The sequence below is a fragment of the Gouania willdenowi genome, chromosome 9 (assembly GCF_900634775.1).
Source record: "Gouania willdenowi chromosome 9, fGouWil2.1, whole genome shotgun sequence".
Taxonomy (NCBI): Eukaryota; Metazoa; Chordata; class Actinopteri; order Blenniiformes; family Gobiesocidae; genus Gouania; species Gouania willdenowi.
In genome coordinates this window covers 12,733,347-12,748,393 of record NC_041052.1, presented here as the reverse complement: position 1 = coordinate 12,748,393, position 15,047 = coordinate 12,733,347, and the positions used below count along the sequence as shown (strand labels likewise).

The 15,047-nt window shown below is 36.7% G+C and overlaps 1 protein-coding gene across 5 annotated transcripts in view; it reads right to left on the bottom strand.

Annotated features, from left to right (window-relative positions):
* The window catches only part of LOC114470315 (metal transporter CNNM4), a 52,550-nt gene that overhangs the window by 23,871 nt on the left and 13,632 nt on the right, over window positions 1-15,047 (bottom strand). For all 5 annotated transcript variants that reach the window (XR_003674859.1, XM_028458448.1, XM_028458449.1 and 2 more), the window contains exons 3-5: window positions 14,612-14,746; window positions 12,013-12,182; window positions 1,056-1,152 (exon numbers count right to left, since the gene is read on the bottom strand). Coding sequence is in view for 4 of the 5 variants with exons in the window: in XM_028458448.1 (XP_028314249.1) it covers window positions 1,056-1,152; window positions 12,013-12,182; window positions 14,612-14,746 (402 nt within the window). In the remaining variant the exon portion in view is untranslated. The remainder of the gene's footprint in view (window positions 1-1,055; window positions 1,153-12,012; window positions 12,183-14,611; window positions 14,747-15,047) is intronic.

Below are 15,047 nucleotides of genomic sequence, written 5' to 3'. Positions count from 1 at the left end.
CATCATCATCATTTTCATCTCGCTCCGCTGGGTCAGACTCTGGCTCGAACATGTAAGGCTGGATGGACAAGTCTTCCGTTGTTGACATTTTGTAAATAACGTGTGAATAAACATTTTCTGCGCCGCTAAATAATCGTATCTCTTCTATCAAACTACAAAAAGGACGAACAGGGTGGAGTTGAACCGAGTGTCACCTCTGCAACCTGGAGTGGGGGCGGGGTATGAAGTGTTTCATTTGCATTTAAAGAGACCACACCAAAACAGGTTGCTCTCAGAAGCACATCAGAAAAGGGGCCTGTGGAGCTACAATAATGAGGAATTCAGACCCAAGCATTGCAGTTCCTCTTTATATAGACCACAACTGTATGATTTCTATCTAAAAAGGAAGGACTTAAATGCATGATATGTCTCCTTTAAGGATTTTATTTATTTATTATGTTTAAAGAATATATTTTATGCTTTTATTGTACAAAAAATAAATAACTATTTGGTTGACAAATAACAAGTTGACAAAGGGTAGTGATTTCAATTATGACTAAAACAATATTTCTATAATCGAGCAGCCCTAACCAAAGTTCACTGTAAGTTTACCAAAAGAAAAAACTAATTGTTTCATTTCAAACTTGGTTTGAAATTTATAAACTTAAAATTTTAACTGTACAGAGTGAACAAATAATAAATATGGAAATACAACTCTAGAAAAGTACATGTGGAATTACATTAAAATCATTCCAACAAAACTAACACAAAAGTTTATCCTCAATTTTCATCAATGAGGTATGAGTCAAACAAATGCCTTGATAAAAAAATGATTGTACTAACGTGAACTAACAGTGATAAAGTGAACAATAAGGATTCTCTGATCATCTCAAGCACAAAATGAAATACATTTGACCACAACAATACTAAACATTACTCCAATCCTTTAAATCAGGATGAACAAAAACATGGAATAGTGCTTAGGGTTGATAATATATGCCTCTCAATAAATACACTGTTCACTACAACGTAATTTCACTGCTAGAGGAGTGGAGTGGGAAAAGGTTGTAACTCACCCAGCGTGGGAGCACTAAGCGCCATGACGCCGTAGAACGAGAAAGGTCCGGTCTCAAACTTCATGTTCTCATTGCCGGCCTCGACCTCTACTCGACCCTGAGGAAATAAACACAAACTTAGACATTCAATAATCAGCTCAATTTAATCAGTACAACCAATAAAATAAAAAGATAAAAATATAGACAATAAATTGAGTAAATTCACACTTTAAATAGCTTTTGAAACTCACTGGGGTACTCGAGGAACCAATATGACATAATGATTTAAAAAAAAAAAAAAAATGTATTGACCCCAGGAAGATTAGCAACCACCATGGTGAAAGCTAATGGGGATCCAATGAACAAATAAACAAATTATGAACAGAAATATGACAAGAAAAGGGGATTTTTCAATTTTTAAGTTCTGCCTTTGGTTAAAATTTTGTCAAAATCCTTTTAATATTTTTGACATAATCCTCCTCACTGACAAACAACTGAATAAATAACGAAAGATATTACTTCCTGTGGGTATAATATGATATACTTCTGACTTTATCATAATATTCAAATGCTAGAATTTTAATTTATGTGATAAACTTTGTTTTTGGTTTGTCTGTTATCTGTTTTTGATGTTATCTTGATATTTCCTTTAAATTATTTATGTGTAATGTCAAACAGAAGTTTCTTAAGTTACTCATGCTAGTCTCTAGAGGGCAGTATAACACCAGGATACAAGAGATGAGGAACTGCATTTTTGCATTCTAAAGGACATCATTAGTAAGGGTAAACATACAGTCTATGGCTCCTTGTCTAGGACTAGAGTCAGCTTTTGGAAACCAGACTATAAATCTGGCCAAGCTACTGTCTACGAAGGAACGATGTGATGCAACTAAAAAAAGAAAGTTTAATCGTAGAGATTCACAAATTGGAACCGGCACAAAGGGAAGGAGAGAAAGAGGGAAAGAAGGGGGTTGGGAAGGCCTCAGCGTTGGTGGACAGAGCTGTCGAGAACGGGCCTGCTGGAATGTGTGAACTGCAGCAACAACATGGTACAGTTAATCCACACTGTCATCCTGCCTTCCCTTCATCCTTCCATGCCCACAACACACTAACAGACAAGGACCTGACCAGTGACAGCTTAGCACATGCTGAGGCAACAAAGACAACTGGACTGTTGTGTATAAAATACTCTGTGGTTCACTGCTCACTCTTGGATACAATGTGTCAAAAAACTAGAACAAAAACATGACCAAGCTCATTGTTCACGTATTACAAAAAACATATTTCTATATATTTTCATCACAAAACACAAAAATAACAATACTTGAATATATAATTATTTAATCAATGCTATGTCATATGGATTTGCTTTACCCTGGACATGATGCCAGTCTGTTATAGAACACCTACACACAGACAAAAGTCACAGTTACTCTCATAACCAATCTAGAGAAGATATCCAGATCCATAGCAGCAAAAAACTAGTATCGGAATATATCGGCCTGCCACCGCAATATGATATAGAGTATATTGTTTTTACTGGATTTATTGAGAACATTTTCTAATCATCCCCCACCACAAATGTGGAAGGGGGTTTGAGTTCCATCCATCCGAGTTAAAGGGAAACAGCTTTTCTCAGATAATGTTAAGATAGGATAACCGAATTCGGTGTGTGGCTTCAGGGTATCAATACCTTGATGGAGTTCGAAAGTGAGAAGTGCGCACTTATTTTTTCTGGAGTTATTGCCCTTGTTCAATTTTTTTTTAAACTCTGTTCAAGGTATCTTCAAAGGGGACAGCTTTACTCAAAACAGTTTAAGATAAGATAACCAAATTCAGTACGTGTGCTTCAGGGTATCAATACCTGATGGAGTTCAAAAATGAGAAGCGCGCAATAATTTTTTCAGAGTTTTGCTCGAGTTCCATTATTTTTTTACTCTGTTCGACGGTATCTTCAAAGGGGACCGCTTTTCTCCAGAAACCATTTGAGATAGGATAACCAAATTTTGCTGTGTGGCTTCAGGGTATCAATACCTTGATGGAGTTCAAAAATGAGAAGTGCACAATTCTTTCTTCCGCAGTTATTGCCCTTGTGTAATTTTTTTTTTTTTTTACTCTGTGGTATCTTCAAAAGAAACAGCTTTTCTTAGAAAATATTTAAGATAGTAAGTAATTTTATATTCTGATGTGATAATATTTTCTTATGTATACATCTACGTTACATTTAGGAAAAGGTTGTGAGTTATAATGAGAACCAATCTGGCGGGGGATGTTGATGACTGTCTTGTTTATTTTGTTGTTATTGTATTTATATGCAGAACATTCTTATGTTTAGGTTCAAATTTATACAACTCATTGGTTGACAATAAATGAGCCAGTTTTTTTCTCATACCTACTGCTGCCGACTATTGTTTTCCATTTGAGTAATATCATTTGATCGTTCCACACTAAAAAATAAGTCATTAAAGTAGATTTGATTCATGCTGTGCTCAATGTCATCAGCCAATATGCAAGGCTGCAAAATCGGTATCGTAAAAAAAAACATAACAAAAAAAACACTAATGATTTTACCTACTGAAAAAAAGTATTGTATCATTATGTGTGAATTATCAAAAAAAGTGTATTTCATTTCAAGTCAACATTGCATATCGCTGAATAGTGCATAGAATTAGGTCAAGAAATTGCTTTCTTTTGAGTTTTCCTGGACATTTTATTTGGGTCTTTGTGAAAAATGTAAATGTTATCCTAAAAAGAAAAGCAAATAAATACATAAAAAAAAAAATTTAAATAATAAAATACTAAAACTAGCCAGAACCAGCATACCAAACCATTCTGACCAGGACAGTGAGTTCCTTGAGCATATGACCAAAAGTTATTAAACCTTTATTTTACTGAAAGAAATATTTATCCTCCTCATTTGGTAGCTCTGTACTAGTATCAACAGTATTTTAAAGATAATGTACTATTTAAAAATGTAGAATAACCTAACAGCAGGCATTAAGCTTCAACAATACAAAAACCCAGTGAGGAACAGGACTGAAATATAGAGTAAGAAAGTGATAAAAGCCTTGTGATGTGTAAAACCAGCAGGCAAGCAGGGGTTAATATTTCTATTTTTCACAGATTAGTAACAGACAGCGGCCTTCAACTCAACCTCAAGACAAATATCTTTGTTTTCCCTTTGTTGCTGTCGATTTTTCTTTAAGATCTCAGACAGTTCTGTGGTTCAGACTTCAGACAAACAATATAATCAGAAATCACTCACGCTATTTTGGGCCACAAGGAGAGGTGAAGGAGAAGAAAGGGGCAATAATGCAATGTCAAAAGCCCAGTGCCATTTCCTTGCTCTTCTTAATCAGCATCATGACTGACCTGAGTGAGAATGCTAGAAGCCCACATGCTCGGCTGAAATAATCAAGCGAATCTTTCAGCGTAATAAAAATTAATAGAAAGATTTTGGAGACAAAAATCTAAAGTGTAAAGCTTGGAAAGACACAAAGCACACAAATCTCCTCAATTCTTCCAAACATTTTGATACCCTAATTTCTATAATCAGACAAATTCCAATACAGCATTCTCACAATTCCTATATATTATGCATTTCTATATCTATTATCTACAGAAGTGAAAAATTACCTATGAATCTATTTGTTTAAGTCCAATAACCCTTCGCTTTCTTTAATCATTTGTTATTAATTTTAATCAGAAAAAACCCCAACAACAAAATAGAATTTTTAAACAACCCATGACACAAGTAATCAGTTTATCAAATGGATGGTCTTCTCAAAAAATTATCAAAATGCAAAACAGATGGCATTGCACGAGATTACCATTAACAGATTCCTATAGCACCGTACAAGGCTTGTCCCACTTAATTAATTAATACATTTTCTAATTTATCCATTGTGTATTTCTGACCCCGCAACCCTGAAAAACAATAACAAGCGGGTCTGAAAATGGATGGTGCATTTTTGATCAAAGGAAGGGATTGATGCAGGGCATTGGTGCACAAATGAGATAATCACTTTAGAGATCTTTTAGGATAGGGGTGTTCTTTCACTTTTGTAAAGTTTACCAAATACTCCGAAACATTGTTGATTTCACAGTGAGGAACCAGAAACCCATCATATGTTATGGTTTCATTCATGAAAGTGTCTATTTGTATGGTTGCCGTATGGACAACCCCCGGTGCTATTGGTACGGTTACCGAAGTACATGTACGTAGCGTCTTAGGGTCAAGTTTAGGTTAGAACCCAATATCGCAACAATTTTTAGGGTTAGGGCAAGGTTTAGCCTTAGTCACGTGACCTACACTGACCAATGGGCCTCTGCGTACGGACATAGAATGTCGGTATAATTGATACGGCAAACCGTACGGATAGGCACTGCCTTCATTTAATGGGACTGTTTTTCAGGAAATTTACTTTTAATCTCCTGAAATGTTTCAACTGCCAGTCTTCTTCAGAAGCGTCTGCCAATCGCTTTGATGAGAATGTCTGAATAAATGAAACTTTATCATATCATTTAGAACAAAGGCGCAAAAAACTTTCTGGAATTCAAAGCCATCAGTTTGACTTTGTTCCTTAATGAAGAGTCGTTCCCTTCAAATTAAAATGAGTGGATATTCTAATCTCCTCTCGACACATGGTCCACCCTGAGAGAGTCTGCTGAGGTCAAATATTTGGCCCGCTGCACACACGCTACCCAGTAGCATGTTTGGAGTTAAATTTAAAAGGAGGGGTGGAAAACAGGGAGACAAAGGGTAGACGCTGAGAAAGGTGGAGGACAGCTAGTCAGACTTGTTCTCCCAGATCTGTGCACGCTACGTTGACAGTTAACAAGACACCAGTATGGCTCTGACTGTGGGCTATATTTTTATGACATATATACAAATAAATGTATTTGTTTTAATTACGGTAATATGAAATTAACTCTATGTCAAGAAATCATTTTTTACTGGTACAGGCCGACACCTAACACCAGTACGAGTTTCTAATTTCAAACAAACATACACCGTAAAACCCAGATGAAGCTCACATTACCTCCAGGCCAGTTTGGACACGCACACACAAACTTTTTAACCCTTTTTCATTTTCTTTGGCTACTTTGCAACTTCCTTTGTCCCATTTTTGCCCCTTTTCAAAAACTTCTGAAACTTTTTTCAAGATTTCAGCAACCTTTTGCAAATAAATATCCCCCCCCCTTTTTTCTTCTATTTTTGTCCATTTTCATTGCCTTTTGACACTTTTGATCCTTTCTTTAATACTTTGTAACTTTTCATCCAAAAATACTAACTTTTGCCCAATAAATACCCACTTGTTTCCTTTTTCACAATACTTTGCCTCTTTTTGTTTAATATTTTTGCCCTTTTTCACTATTGTTTGTCACATTTTGCCCATTTAAGCCACCTTTTGCCATTACATATCACCCGTTTCCTCTTTTTTTGCCTAATTATTTGTCACTCTTGACCTGCTTTTGCCAATTTAGTCACTTTTCACAATTTTCTTGCAATGTTTTTGCAACCCGTTAATAAATTCTTGTGACTCGCATTGAAGGGAGTTTAGAAAATGAAGAAACTTGCACCGCCCCACATAAGCCGTCAGACGGGTCATGTAAGAAAAAAATAATTTAAAAAAAACAAAAAAATAAAAACTTAGCGGACCACACCGGCCCACTTTAAGTCAACGGCTCACCGAGACGATGCCCAGTATGCCAGATGGCTAGTCCACCCCTGGTTTCTAGTAGCTTAAAGTCCACACCATACAATGAACATCACTGGATTTAGCCTTTCCCTTTCATGAAAAAGTTTTCCGGTGTCACGGACTGAGTTTACCTCATACTGAGATCGATGATGAGCATATATGAGCATGCACACTACCGGAAAATTAATTTTTGCTAAAAATTTTTTTTTTTTTTTTAAATTCAGTTTTGTTTTTTTTTTTTTTGTTTCAAAGTGAACAGGCATTTTTTTGTTTATTGGATTAGGTTAGGGTCAGGTTACAATCTCAGTACAGAGGTAAACTAAGTCAGTGACACCGGGTTAGGGTTTTGTGCATTCAAACCAATTTGTTCACAGAAACTCTGTTGCCTCATAATGGTTTGTAAAGGCTCTGCAGGAATCACTGCAGTGCGTATCATGATAAAAAGTGGGTGAGGGACTTCTTGGTAAAAAATTTACCTAAAAAACGATACTTTGGACACCTTTATGTAATTTTTAATTTAACATAATAAAACATGTTTTTAGAACCAGAGAGCACAATACTCACTTCATGAACAAAGCAATAAATGAAGTTAATGGAGGGGGGGGAAGTCACTATAAGCCCCCAGTTGTTGGAAACGTGTAATTGCTGCTACGTTACAAGAAGAGCAAGTGTAGAAGATGAATGAATAAATGAATGGATTAATGGATAATGAGATGTCTGAGCTTGTGCGTTTGTCTTGCCACTTTGTAATTACCAGTTAAGACTAAGATATTGTAGCAAACATTCATGAATGATTCAGCTTAATTTAAAACATGTGTCATTACTGGTTCTATGTGTATGTGTGTGAGTTTTACTTGTTGCTTTTGAGCACGAGACCTACACTAAGTCTTGGCCAAAGTTCAAACCAGAGCACTGCAACTCATCAACGTGAGAAAGAACTCTGTGTCCCTCTGAGGCAACAATCCATCAACTTGTGTCGCACAGGCGTTGGTGAATGATGCCTTCACAACAGGTTTGAAAGCAAAGTGACGCGGTCCTATTATATATACCGAGGTGTGACACTAAAGATTAAGAACTGGTTACGGCAAGTTTTGAAATCAAGTGACAAAACAAAGGTCATTAAATGCAGACGTAGGATTATGGAATGAAGGGAAGTCAGTAAATAGTTTTGAAATCTTTAAAAAAAGGGCTAAAGTGTTTTATAATTTCTTGTTTGCCAACAGATAAGATGTGTACAAGAGGTTCATTCTAAAAGCAGAGCAGTGGGACTGAAGATTTATTGTAGATCTTATGAAAAGCTCAAACACGGGAACACAGAAATATAAGCCTTGTGACGGCTGTGATTATCCACATCATAGAGATGTCTTTGTTTTGACTTTTATTCTTCAACCTGTCTCCAAGGCTAAGTTCTTTGCAGAAAACTGATTTTTTATTCAAAATATTGTTCTATGACTCATCACCCAAAATGAATGGCCCTATGGAATAGGCCAGTTGATCGACAGGTTGATTTTAATTCTTTACCTTCTTATTTAGTCCCCTAGAGATACAACCTATCAAACTTCATTGATATAAAGCTAGAATGATTACTGAAGTAATCCCAAGCTTTATAATAATAGCTACATTGACCAATTCACTCAAATACAATGACAAAACTGTAATGTCAAGTGTTAATCTTTCATGAGGAGCAAATTAGGGTTCAGCGTCTTGCCCACAAACACTTTGTCACATCAACAGATGGAATCTTGGAGCTAAACCCCCAACCTTTGCATCAGAAGACAGAAGTTATTTAGGTCTTAAATGTGTGTACGTGTTCATTTGCACGTTTTATGATGTTTCACTGTCACACCTCTTGCCATTGCCTAATAACATTTACACTTTGGCACAAGACAAGAAAATGTTGATCACTGCTCATGTGTTACACTGTAACATCACACACAGTTCTGTCTAACAGCAGCAAGATATTACAGCCTGTGACCCAATTAAAAATTCAACAAGAAAAGAAAGTTTAAGAAAAAGAGTGACAAAGATGATCTTAATTACTACATACATAAATCATGAAATCTGCTATATAGACAACATAAATAAAAATTGTTAATCTAGCAGCATTTGATGTGCTGTGCAGTTGATAGTAGAAAAAATATTGTATTTCATAGCAGTAATGCACAGTGCAGTAATGCACAGTGCAGTATTGCAATGGCCCTGGGGTACGTGGTATTTTTCAGTCAATTTGTTTTTGGCTTTTTTGTCCTATACTGCCTTCCTGAGGCTAACAGCTGGAACAGGTGATGTGCAGGGTGGGATGAGTGCTCAAGGATCAGTGACGTGCCGTGAGCACTAGGTTTGGGTAGGCAGGGTGTTGCAAATCGAGACCACCAATGTCGACATCAATGACAATTTCATATGTTTCGGCTGGCAAGTGTTAATCAAACAAAATCAACATCGTAAAACACCAATAAAGAAACAAACAATTATTCAATATAGACTGCATACTCTCCCAACAAGATATATCTCATGACACGGCAGCACATCCTATGTTGTTGGAAACTCAGAAACACGAAGAAAATGACAACAACAACAACTCAGAAGCCAATCCTTCCTTTTGTACCATTCACTGTGGAAAGTATGAACAATTTTCTGACCTTACCTTTGTTGAAGGTCTGGTAGCTCAGGTGTTAGTTTCCCATCTTTTAAAAGCTGTCATTTTTCCTCAAAAGAATGTTTCTTTATTGTCTCTAGCGCTGTCATCCTGCCTGTAGTGTTATCCCACCCACTCGCAAGAGAACGTAGCACGCAGTATCAATTTACTAATGCACTGTGAACGTACGTATAGCATTTAGCATAGCACGGTTACGTCCAAAGGCAGCGTAGAGAGCTGCCTTTTTACATAAAGATCTCCACAAGTGCAGCATCGCCATTCCGCAGCAATGAATGTGGGTTTGTACTTTGTAGTTGGTGATGAGGGGAGAACTCTGAGCCACTGCGACTGAGTGTGCCGCCATCTTTAAAGTTGATCTAAAACCAGGAACACATTGTTCTTGGATGACTGCATTTTCAATCTCCGTGCTCTCCCCTTGATATTTCAACACCCCAGACAAATAGATAACCTGACCTTAAGACATATTTAAACCAGATTTTTATTCTACATTTTGCTACCCACTTTTGATGTACAATTAAATTTTTGCCATATTTAATTACATTAATTTTCTACTAATACTAAGATGTCTTTATTAGCATTTTAATCTGAGGGTGTGTAGATGCGCAATAACTCATTTGTTGAAACGTCACCATTTTCCTTGCTCTGTTTTTAAATGCATTGTGAGGCATCTTTGAAATGTGATCATACTAGCGGACTACAGAGATAAGAAAACAAGAACAAGTTAATAAAATGTTAGTAAAAAAATCAACTCATTTATCATCAACAAAGCTGTCATTTTAAACAGCATAATAAAATAACACTAAAGACATGAGCCTAGAAACGTTTTCCACAATGTGTCAAACATAGGCAAACTTCCTCAAGCCTGAAAAATAAATAATTGTGTCTAGACTCTGCACTTGTTTGAATTAAATATTTACAGGCAAAGAATATAATTGATAGAGTTACTATTCTCTGATGTTTCCAACAAACTTTTGCAAATGCGCGGCAAGAAACCCCAAATTGCTCGTCTTTGGTGTTTTAGTGTCATTACAGGATTTCTCTTCATCCAAGTTAATAATAAAAACTAACGGTGTTCAGAGTAAAACATGACAATAATGATATTAAAAAGGCACCGACCACGTGTGAGGTCCACAGAAACCTGAGTTCAGCCTCCCTCACAGAACAACAAAAAGCTTTTAGAGCTCCCAGGATTACTGGACTTGGCAAATGATTGTTTGTGGACTAAATGGGTACTGATGTGTGTGAAGTAAATACAAGTTTAAATCAATGGAGCTGCAACTTTCCCATTCAGTGGGAGGCATAGAAGATACAGTTAAATATAAAGCAGCTAAAAACACAGCAGTTCTATTTATGTTACAGGTGGAAAAAAATAGGAGAGTTTCTTTTATTGAAGGTTGTTGAGCTTTGCGTTGATTAAACATATGGGCACCATTGACTGGTTGACAGAGGGATGAACGGATGCTGCCTAACTTTCAAGCTGTGCTGTTAGGTGAGCGGATGAATCAACAGAAGGTAGAAGGTCAAAGGAATGGAGAAGAGCACTCTCCTAAAGGTTGATCTCATTATCCAAGTTGCTCATCTTTTATTCTGGGATGAAGCAGCGGGAATCCGACATTTTGAAAGCCAAGTATGGATCAAGCTGAGTAAACAGCTACAGCAGTTTGTGTTTATGAATTTTTATACTCCTCAATATGTCCGCACGCACAGCAGAAATTCACCATTTCATTCCGTTTTTATCAACCAGGGAGGAAAAAAAAAATCATTGAATTACTGGAAAAATTTGTAGATTATAACAATTCATGCAAACTGATGGACAGCGACAGTCTAAGTTTAAGTTGTTTAAACTTGGTCACAGCCGTGCAGGAGAGTCAGATTGTACAGAGAATCATTTGAAACCTTCAGGATTGCAGCCCTCTAGGACACAGCTTGGACAGCTCTTATAGATAGATTCAACTTAGAAATAAAAAAGAATGACATGGTTTACTTTAGGTCTCGTCAACTTGGTCCAAGATCATACAGCAGAAGAAAACTCTTCATCACATAACAGCACGACAACTACTAAATACAGTAATTCCTAACCTTTTTTGGGTCGTGACCCCACTTTGATATCACAAATTTCTGGCAACCCCAGTCTTTTTTTAATTAATTTTTGATCATGTTTGTGATAGTGTTCATAGCACTAGTTTTGAGATGCAGCTCAAATATTTTGATAATGTTTTAACTCATATTTGAGGAAGTGAAAGTATAGAATACAGTTGTTTGAGATTTTGTGTGGTGTTTTAATTTGAAAAAGAATAATCTAGAAAATGTGAAAAATATCATTTTAATCAGTAATTTCTTTTAATCAATTACTAGATATTTCAGGCAACCCCACATGGAGTCACGACCCCAAGGTTGGAAATACCCTGACGTAATGTGTGGCTGTTAGTTTGAAGGTTAAAAAATGTACTGTACCCAATATGCCCCTAATCAAATGACTTACTTATATGTGGGTATATAATATATATAGGCTGACAAACTCACATAAAAACAAAATTTAATGTAAAAGTTTATCACACTGCCAGTAAGTCTCACTAATAGCCATTCATCCCATGCCCTCCTCCCCCAGTTCATTGCATACCTGCAGGATGAGAATGAAGTAGTCCACAGCCTTTCCTCTTTGGTAGATGTAGTGGTGGGAAGAGCGTTTCTCGTTTTCGTTGAACTTGATCTCGTGGATCACGTCGGGGTGGCGAAGAATTCGTAAAAGCACCTTTTCTGAGATCAATGAAGGGTTGAACAAGCTCACCTCTGCAGGACATGGAAAAGATACACAATCATTTACCAATGTTACAAATGGATCTGCCTATTCACTCGGCTGTTTGTATGAAAACATGTGGACGATTACATAATGTTCTCAGCAGAAACATTCACACTGCAGGTGAGAACACTTTTCACACTCCAGCCTCACACTTATCAAAACCTTACAAGGGTTTTAAAAACAAAATGTGTTGCTCACATATTGTAAAGTGTGAATCAGAACCCATTACATTCCGTGTGTGTTGAAGGTCTGATGAGTCCAAGATTCTCCAATTCCTGAGTAGCACTGTAAACTAGTCTAACCTCTACCCATGAAGGCTAGTTAAGATGATAAAGTTTATACAATTTTCAAGTACTGCTGGCCAAATTGCTGAGAGCTGTTTAAGAGATAAGTTTACTCTGAAATCCCTCAAATACGTCATAGATTAGTTCTGTGTGTTGGAGCTAGGGCTGGGCGATAATGACCAAAATCTATATCTCAATATTTTTTTCTCAAAATGGCAATACACAATATAAATCTCAATATTTTTAACTCAATAAAGTCTTACCAGAAAAATAATTCTTGGTTGATGCAAAATGCCATACAGTAACATTTATTGACAAACAGGTGTACATAATGTGCCACTTTTGGCTTTTTCTCCTATAAGGGACAGCATGTGTGAGTGAGTTCTATAGTGTGGCTTGTTTAGGGGTAGGTCTGGTTTAGGACACACTCAGCAATCCATCAAACTGTGTTTTTCAAGCTATTCTGAGAAGTAGTCAAATAAGCAACTCCTAAAATGAGTATTATAATACAACATTTTAAGCGATATTGGAATTTTCCATATTGCCAATATAGAAATCTCGATATATCTTTAAGTTCAATATATTTCCCAGGCCTAATGGTAATGGTTACACATCATTTTATTTATACCGCATATTCACGTTGTTGTGCAAGAAGTTACTAACAGCCTTAAAAAAGCATGCATTTAAAGTGATTTTTATTGCACATGCAGCTTCCAAATCGCCTCTCATTCCTACTAATAAAGGTGACAAATAAGAGTCGTTCAGTTGAGTAGTCTTCTATTGCTTGAGTTGAATATCAGCACATGTACAGAGAGAAGTTGATGTATTCGACTTGTCGTATGTATATAAATGAAGTCCTGAGGCATATTGGCTTTACATTCATTACTCAACTAAGTTAAGCCTGGTTTTTGCAATCAGAGCTCAGTTATGAATGCCCGGACCCCACCCAAACTGAAAACAAAGAAGCGGTGCACCCTGCAAACTAAACCGCAGCACACACAGAGAGTGGTGAGCATATACAACCAACGATGGTAATCATCATCCACAAGACAAACAAAGTCCATTCACTCATGTTTACATATTAGGTCACAAGTTCAACCTCTGCACTAGAATAATAAACTTTCCACAACCTTTACAAATCATTTTCTGCAGTATTTCCTTTTTTTTCCATTGTTGTTTTAGCAGAAAGAAAAAACAAAAACAGAAACTCAACAAACTGGCTAAGCTTGATGGTCTGTTCCCAAAGTGATGTAAAAATACATTCCCTGTGCAAAATTAGTTTGAGAGGCCAACTGTCTAATGTGAAATATTGGCTAGGAAATATAAATATGCATTCTTGGACACTTAAAATGAGGGCAAACAAATATGGGATTCGTCACACATGATCTAGAGAAAACAAACCTTCTGGAAAACTAAAATAGTCCAATTCCTGCATAATGAATCAAGATGGAAAAATTATGAAAAAGCAAACCCAAATCAAGTGAGTAGACGGTGATGCGATACTCCCACAGTACATACCACACTATGTGGGAGAGGAAGTGCTACATCATGCTAGCTTACATTACCGCTTTTGGCAGGGGAAGGCTGGCCAACGCGTGCTAACTCAACAACTTACACCATGAATTTAAGTAGTGTCAGCATCTTGTCCAGCATGTGTTTGTGTGTAGAGGTTGGGAGAGGCAGACACAGGACGTTCAAATCTAAAACATGCAAGTTCATATGAGTCACTCAAATCAAGGAGTGTTTCCATTTACATTTAAAGGTCCACTGGGCTAATATTAGCATGCTCATGTTTTGTCATGCTATACATTGCCACTTTGTGTTCATCGTTATTTTACACAAACCTAATGTTATAGCAAATGCCTTTCTACTTTATTATGCTATGCTGCATTAGGGTAATTTATGCTACCAAATGCTAGCAAAATTAGGATAAACACAAAAATGAACTATGTCCATTTTTTTTTCTTTTTCTTCCCAACAGAACAGCTGATTCGCTGTATGATACATTACATTGCTTAGAGGACTAAATTGTGATGCCTTTTAATGTGCGTTTCCTCGTGGACCTACAGTTTAAAAACAATCACTTGGCCATAAGGTGTGTTTTTATTTTCCGTTTGTGTTGCTTTGTTCCTCACCTGTTGCCAGGAAGCGATGGGCGGCCAACAAAAGCTGAGGAGAGATCTTCACTTTGGATTCACTCTCGTGCTTGAAGGCGGAGAAGTCTCTCTTGTTCTTATTGGGTGCCACCTTTTTCCTGTTGCGGTTGTCAGCTGAGTGACACACCAAATGTAACTTAGATTACAATCAAATATCTATGAATAAAGACTATTGGTATTTATATCTGAACCAGTTTCTTTTCGTTTCCCACAGTGCTAACATTAACATTGAATTTTTAACTACGACTTCAAAGAACTATTGTCCTATATGCATGTAAACAGGTTAGCTCTGCTGGAATTTGACTTTCCGCAGCTTTAATACAGAACCCAGATAATCTGATTGACAATTGAGCTAATATAGCATGTAGGCACATTAACTAGATAAAAATCCAACAAATTATTCTGTCCATGCACA